Source organism: Corticium candelabrum, chromosome 2 (genome assembly GCF_963422355.1).
Source record: "Corticium candelabrum chromosome 2, ooCorCand1.1, whole genome shotgun sequence".
NCBI classification, from domain to species: Eukaryota; Metazoa; Porifera; class Homoscleromorpha; order Homosclerophorida; family Plakinidae; genus Corticium; species Corticium candelabrum.
In genome coordinates this window covers 10,621,917-10,629,416 of record NC_085086.1, presented here as the reverse complement: position 1 = coordinate 10,629,416, position 7,500 = coordinate 10,621,917, and the positions used below count along the sequence as shown (strand labels likewise).

The window sequence follows — 7,500 nt, the reverse complement described above, 5'->3', positions numbered from 1 at the left end:
TACCCACATGTACAGTGTGCTATCTACGAATTACTACGAAAATCTTAGGATCGTTCCCAGGCTGACGTCACAGCCTCACCCGTTGGAGCGAGGACAGGATCTAAAGCGTGTTTCGAATAGTAGCCTACAGGTTTGCAGGCGCGTACCCAGGATTTCTCTGGGGGGTTTCCATATTAATATCAATAATATTGATCTGTTTATATTAATATCAATATTATTAATCTTAATAACAGTTTTTATATCAATATCTATATTAATATTGATATTAATGGTTTAATTGATATTTGATATTTACTCTCATCTTTGTCCGCTTCGGCTGACTGTCAATTCGAGCCTCCGCTCCGAGGGGTCCATCTTCAGCAGCTGTAGGCCCTGTTACAAACTGCGACAATGTCAACTGACGCTTCATTCCTGACTGGCACGTGTAGCAGTGAGAAGACAGCGCGTTAGACACGTGCTACAACATAGCCTCGAATTCCCAGACATCTGTGTACCGTTAGCGGTAACGTCCACCTCTAGGGGGGTTTCCGGGCAACCTGGAAACATGCCTGCGTACGCCACTGGGTTTGTGACCTAATGGTCGCGACGTTCTAACAATCCAGCTTATAGTGAACCACCGAGTGGGCTGCTCTAGACAACAATGAAACAAATACACTGACATAGCTATAATTATATTACTAGAAATTTAGAGTCAAGCACTGAGTCTATTAACACAAACTAGAAATCAGTACATCAACTCATTCGTGTCAGTCAATTTAGTCACATGACCAATTGCAAGCTATGTGACGTCAATTTTTCTACGATTTCGTGACTACTGGGATTGGCTAACAAACTTTTTTTCTCAAAAATCTGGTGTCTTTCCTACCGCAATTGGTAGTCTGAAATTAATTATTTTGCGGACGAATTAGCAAATGTAAGAAACTTAACTTAATTTATGTTAAAAATTTAAAATACAAAATTTAATAGCGCAGCGGCATGATTTTGTTTCTTTCAGTGTACAGTACATGCATGCCTAAAACGAGATAGTTATGGGCTTTCAATAAAATTAAACAAAAAAGCAAAAGCGACAACTTTGTCTGACTGGTGAGAGAGCGTGAAACAAAGTATACATTAAGTGCGACAAGCAGTTTGCTAGTGACAGCATAAACTATAAATGTTTACAAATTAATAAACGCGTATTCTAAATCATTGCACTGACATGACAATATATAAAATTTAGCTTGTGTTAGCTAAAATACAAAACAGCAATACAGTAATTAGGCAATGCTAACTCGAGAACGTAAGAGCTTATGTCAATAACATGCTCAACATTATACTGCATAATAATAATAATAACAATAAAAAATCACATAAATTCAGATAAGCAGAGCAACACCGCATGCATGCAATCACTGCTATCAAGCAGTTCCACTCAAGTATACAGTACGTTCTTGAGAAGACATCAGGAAACAGTATTGTGTGGCATTGACTGTAGTTCAGTCAAGATATCTGTAATACGAGAGAATTACCACTAGCTGACAACTACATAACGACGCTTTGGTGTACCAGTAAAAGGTGGTCGATCCTTTCCATTTTTTGAACAACAATTTCTCATCAAATCATCATATCCATGTGGACATAGTTTTTTGGGACTCTTGAAAGGTGTTCCGCCTTTCACGTTTTCTGTAATGACATGAGCATTGTCTTCTTCTATACACAGCAAGCGACATGTAAACGATTTGATTAGCAACTCAAGTGTAAGTATGAACGTTGACCTCCAAATGGTTGGATGCGCTCTCTGAATTGAAATAGAATGACACCAAAACTGTACATACGAATACTGAAATTCTATCGCACACGTAAAGAGCAAGTACAGCGTATACCTGTAGATGTCTGACTTAGCCAATGCTGTCATATCCAAGTGAACAGATTCGTATCGTTCTGGTGGAATGTATCCTACAGATCCAGCCGCATGTGCAGCAGATCTACTGTTGTTGTTACCAGTAGAAGTAGTTGTAGCTCGTATCTTTGCCAAACCAAAGTCAGCAATCTGTAAGCAAAAAGGTTAGTTCAGATATACGTTTTCAGGATGTACATAGCGCATATAAAGCCACTTCGTTACAGTATAGAAATCTTAAAAATAATTTTTCTTGCCTTGCAAGTGTATCTAGGCAAAAACGTTTTGACCAATATGTTATTTGGTTTCAGATCACGATGAATGACTGGCGGGTGAAGACCATGAAGATGTTTCATGCCGTCAGCTATCTGACAAGTCATATCCAGCTTGTTCCTCCACTCGTCCATATAAGGGTCAGATGTGTGAGAAGGAAGCAGATTGGAAAGATCGTCATCAATATACTCTAGTATGATTCCGAAATGGCGAGAATCGATGCAGATGCCAATGATTTGGACAATATGTTCATGAGTAGGAATGGCCAATAACATGTCCGATTCTTTCTTCAAGTCTTGCATCTCTCTTGTCAATAATATTAACATAAATTTACATAATAACAGTAAAAAAGAAAGTCTATCATGTTTGTACTGCATACCTGTCTGTAAAACAAAGTCCTCCAATGTTTGGTTTCTTAAATGCAACCGTCCCATTTCCAAGTAAGACTGCTTTGTATACATTAGCAAACCCTCCTCTACCAACTAAGGAACGGTTTGGATCATATTTCAAATCCTTGCGTCGAAAGGTTTTGTTGCTAAAAACGTCGATGTTAGGAGCATCAGTTTGTCCTTCAAACAAATATGCATAACAATCAGACATACTCTAAAAGCTCACGGCGCATGTATCACATTTAGAGTAAAACTATTCAATAAACTTAAATCTGACATCAAAGTTTCAGTTATTGTTATAATTGCTGCAAATAGAAAACAGTAGAGCAAAGACTGCATGAAAAACAAAATGTAAACGGACTTCGTAAATTAATTAAGCAAGCAAAGTAAAATATAAATCATGATGAACAAAAAGGCATCATAACATGCGTCCGGTCGTCAGCCAGAGGAATGTTATACCCTTAGCCTGGATATCCGGGCTTCAGGCGACAAAACGAATTGTACTTACACGCCATACAAACCCTCGCGCGCATTAACGTATGAGCGCTTACACACACACACACACACACACACACACACACACACACACACACACACACACACACACACACACACACACACACACACACACACACACACACACACACACAAACACGTAACACTCACAAACTTATATACCAAGACAGTAGCGAATCTAGGATTTACGTAGAGGAGAGGCATAGTGTCTAGAAGAATAATAACACGCCTACGCATTCCAGAAAATGTAATATTTTGAACAAGCATGATCATTTATCGCAAATAGTAGCACGATTTTGTTGCCAGTTTCTAGCCTGCATGCATGCCAACTTGGTGCATGTAGAGTTCTGGACAAGACAGTGTGTATACTGCGTGCATGCGTATATTGGCGCTACAATGCATGAGAGCTCGGCAATTTGCCGAGCTGACATGTACTCTAAAGTAGATCATATGTTACCACAGAGAACGAAAGAGGGGGCTCGGTGAGTGCTTGATGATCTAAGGCATTAATTAATTAACCATTGCTTAGTAAACTTGATTGTCACCCATTAAGTACACCATGCAAATACTAGTAAAATACCCTTGCTGACTGTACAAATAAAGCATATGTATTTGCAATATACTCATACCTGCGTTGCTGTCATCGTTTACTTCGCCGTCTCCAAAGCGGAAGTGCGCGTACAATATACCCGTTAACAGCATCAAAGCAGCACAGAATTCGACAAGAAAACCTACATGCAGTGTTTGTAAAGACAATCTCAATACCTTATTTGCCTCCTCCCAACTTTCCAGGAGGGCACATACAAGCTTCAGTATGGTCAGCGTTACCTCATATCCTGTACCGTAGAAGACATATACTTAACAGATAATACATAAAACGAAAATGGTTTACCATCAGAGACCAGATTACCAACGTCTTTATCCGACCGGACGAGGGAAGTTCCAGTAGGAACAACTTGCATGAGATAAGGATACATATCACTTATTGTCACACTAATAAATACCCTTCTCTTTAATTTAGAGCTCATTGCTTCTGCTAAGATTTTGCCAAAGTTATTTCTAGACCTTTCGCGAGCGCCGACTGTTAATAGTTCTATAGCAGCTAGACCTGACAAGCGTACCACCATCGATGTACTGTTCACCGTCCCGTCAAAGACACTTAGCTCTGCGTCCTGTTTAGGCACCTTCAGCCAGAAGGCGAAATTCCTTTGAAAAAGTTCTTTGTCAATGTACGTTTTGTCAATATTTAGCTTCAGCCATGTAAGAATCTTGTTATCCATGCACACAATGGACACTGTAAATACCTCTGTCTGATTGTGTACAAAGTCGAAACCAATGCTTATGTTTTCACGTACTTGGTTAACCAAAGGGTGCTTTATCAGTGGCCGGCAAAATGAGCCAACAAACAGTTTGAGTTTGTTCGGTTGAAGACATCTTTGTACAAGACATTCGTTGCATTCCTTGCAAAGTCTCTTTCCAATATCAAGCAACTCAAACTTTGTACGTAGCAAACAACAGAATTTCATGTATCCTAAATTGTCAGTCTTTGGAAGAACTTTCATCAACAACCACTCAGTATGTTGGTCTGTCCATCTCGTCGTACTCAAAACTGTATGAATTTCAATCGCATCTTCTTTGTAAATAAGACCGTTAGCAATTAGATTGTCGGTCATTGAGTCTGTAAAGCGAAGCTCCTTGGACAGTTCTACTGCTTCATCCTGAACATGTTTCCAACAACTACCATACGGATATAGTCTATGGCAATAATCTGCAATACATTAACACTCTGAACAAGTATTCGAAAATGTGGATATTATACAGATAACAGTAACTTACTATACACTCCACAGAAGATTGCTAAAACGGTGAAGAAAACGCCTTTGTACTGACTGTTATCATGATAAATCAGCAATAACATTATTGCAACCAATACAACAAGACATTGAATTTGAGATGATACAACAGAGTTTGCTGATGTTTTTGTCAAATTTTTGACCATAAAATTAACGCCAGAAAGTGTCAATGCCACCAGAAAAGTATTCCTCCATGTCAGAAACATCTACAAAATAATAGTAAATCAATTTATTAAATTTCAACTATGGAAAGTAAGAGCAAGTAAACTTAATTAAGCAAACATGGCACCAGTACCACTTAGTGGCACGTTCATGCAAAAATTTAATTTTCTTCATTGCATCAAGAAATTACATTTTGTCTAACATATTTACATGCTTAGCTACCATATTTACATGCTTAGCTACCATATTTACATGCTTAGCTACCATACTAAACTCTATTCTTGTGCAGCTTGCTGATGATTGTTCTCGTAGTTATCTTGTGAAATTATACTACCATTGACAGACAGACAGACAGACAGTAGTATTTAGTTTTTTGCTTAGATGGTGTGTAATAGTTCAATGTTTGAAAATATATGTATTGACATGCATACATACATATTTTTGTTTACAAGAGCCCCTAAGGCCCAGGTTAGATACTGCAATCACTAAACTTGCTATGAAACTCTAACACTATCAGCAGTCACTCTATATTACTATGTACTTCATACTTGGTGTACTAACAGAACTGACACTCCGGAAAGAGAGGCAATTGTATGTTATGAGGCCCTTCCGCACTTGAACTCTGACCCAAAGGTCCCGGATGTTGCCAATCTCCAACTGCACACTCTAACCAATTGAGCCACATACATTTTTCTTTTTTCTTTTCTTTGTTACAAGGGCCCTTAGGGTCCAGGTTACTGCAGATGCTAAGTACTTGCTATGATACTTTCTAGGATACTACCATACAATTGAAACACTATCAGTAGTCACTTTCTATATGTCCCTTTCTATGTCACTTCTTCTTTGCTGCTTGGACAGAACTGAGGCAATTGTATGTTAGTTCCTTGCCCAAGAGAACTTGTGTATGTGGCCCTCCCCGCACTCAAACTCTAACCCAAAGGTCCCGGATGTTGCCAATATCTCCAACTGCACACTCTAACCAATTGAGCCACATACATTTTTTGTACCTACGAACATACAAGAGCCCCTAAGGTTCAGGTTCGATACTGCAAGTACAATCTAAACACAGTTACTATATGTCAGCATGTTCTTTCCCCATCTTTGTCGCCTGGGAGTGGGGGAGTGCCGCTGTTGCTGCTGCCGCCGCTGCTGCTGCCCAAACAGTCACTTCATCATGTCACTAGGTATGTCCCAATCGCTGCACTTGACACTTCATACTTCACATTTCACACTTGCTGCACAGAACTGACACTCCGGACAGTGAGGCAATTGTATGTTAGTTCCTTGCTCAAGGAAATTTATGTATGTGGCTCTCCAACACTCAAACTCTGACCCAAAGGTCCCGGATGTTGCCAATCTCCAACTGCACACCCTAACCAATTGAGCCACATACATTTTTTTGTACATACGTACATACAAGAGCCCCTAAGGCCCAGGTTCGATACTGCAACGACTATACTTGATATACTCTAGACTTTCAGCAGTCACTCTATCATGTCACTAGGTACATCATACTTGCTGTACTTCATACTTCATACTTGCCGGACAGAACTGACATTCCAGAGAGAGAGGCAATTGTATGTTAGTTCCTTGCCCAAGGGAATTTATGTATACGGCCCCCGCACTCAAACTATGACCCAAAGGTCCAGATGTTGTCAATATTCAACTGCACACTAACCAATTGAGCCACATACATTTTTTGTACCTACGTACATACAAGAGCCCCTAAGGCTCAGGTTCGATACTGCAATGACTATGCTAAGAAGCTACAATGCTACAATGCTACAATGCTATGATGCTACAATGCTATCAGCAGTCACTGTCTATATGTCACTTCTTCTTCTTGGACAGAACTGACACTCCGGAGAGAGAGGCAAGTGTATGTTAGTTCCTTGCCATAGGGAACTTATGTATGTGGCCCTCCAGCACTCAAACTCTGACCCAAAGGTCCCGGATGTTGCCAATCTCCAACTGCACACTCTAACCAATTGAGCCACATACATACATACATACATACACACATAGAGAGAGACAGGCAGGTAGGCAGAAGGCAGGTTATTTTATTAGGATAAATCATCTCTACACACTAGAATACATGATTTTTCAATAATTAAAAGAAAGTGCTTCTTACTTGAATACATGATTTTTCAATAATTAAAAGAAAGTGCTTCTTACTTGTAACAAGTTACAAGTTCAACTATTTCAATGTGTGATCGCAGGCAGGCAGGCAGGCAGGCAGGCAGGCAGGCAGGCAGGCAGGCAGGCAGGCAGGCAGGCAGGCAGGCAGACAGACAGGCAGGGAGGCAGGCAGGGAGGCAGGCAGGGAAAGAGAGAGGCAGGCAGGCGGGCAGGCAGGCGGGCAGGCAGGCGGGCAGGCAGGCAGGCAGGCACGCGCTAACGTACACTAGCCAAACTACAAGAAACCGTTAAT

At 40.3% G+C, this 7,500-nt stretch overlaps 1 protein-coding gene across 1 annotated transcript in view; it reads right to left on the bottom strand.

Annotated features, from left to right (window-relative positions):
• Positions 1-1,199: 1,199 nt before the first annotated feature.
• Positions 1,200-7,500, bottom strand: part of LOC134198419 (uncharacterized) — a 6,444-nt gene continuing 143 nt past the window's right edge. Inside the window, exons 2-10 of the mRNA XM_062667810.1 lie at positions 4,891-5,113; positions 3,947-4,822; positions 3,684-3,890; positions 2,529-2,718; positions 2,134-2,455; positions 1,863-2,029; positions 1,755-1,804; positions 1,546-1,689; positions 1,200-1,488 (exon numbers count right to left, since the gene is read on the bottom strand). Of these exons, the coding sequence (XP_062523794.1) occupies positions 1,442-1,488; positions 1,546-1,689; positions 1,755-1,804; positions 1,863-2,029; positions 2,134-2,455; positions 2,529-2,718; positions 3,684-3,890; positions 3,947-4,822; positions 4,891-5,113 (2,226 nt within the window). The 3' untranslated portion in view covers positions 1,200-1,441. The remainder of the gene's footprint in view (positions 1,489-1,545; positions 1,690-1,754; positions 1,805-1,862; positions 2,030-2,133; positions 2,456-2,528; positions 2,719-3,683; positions 3,891-3,946; positions 4,823-4,890; positions 5,114-7,500) is intronic.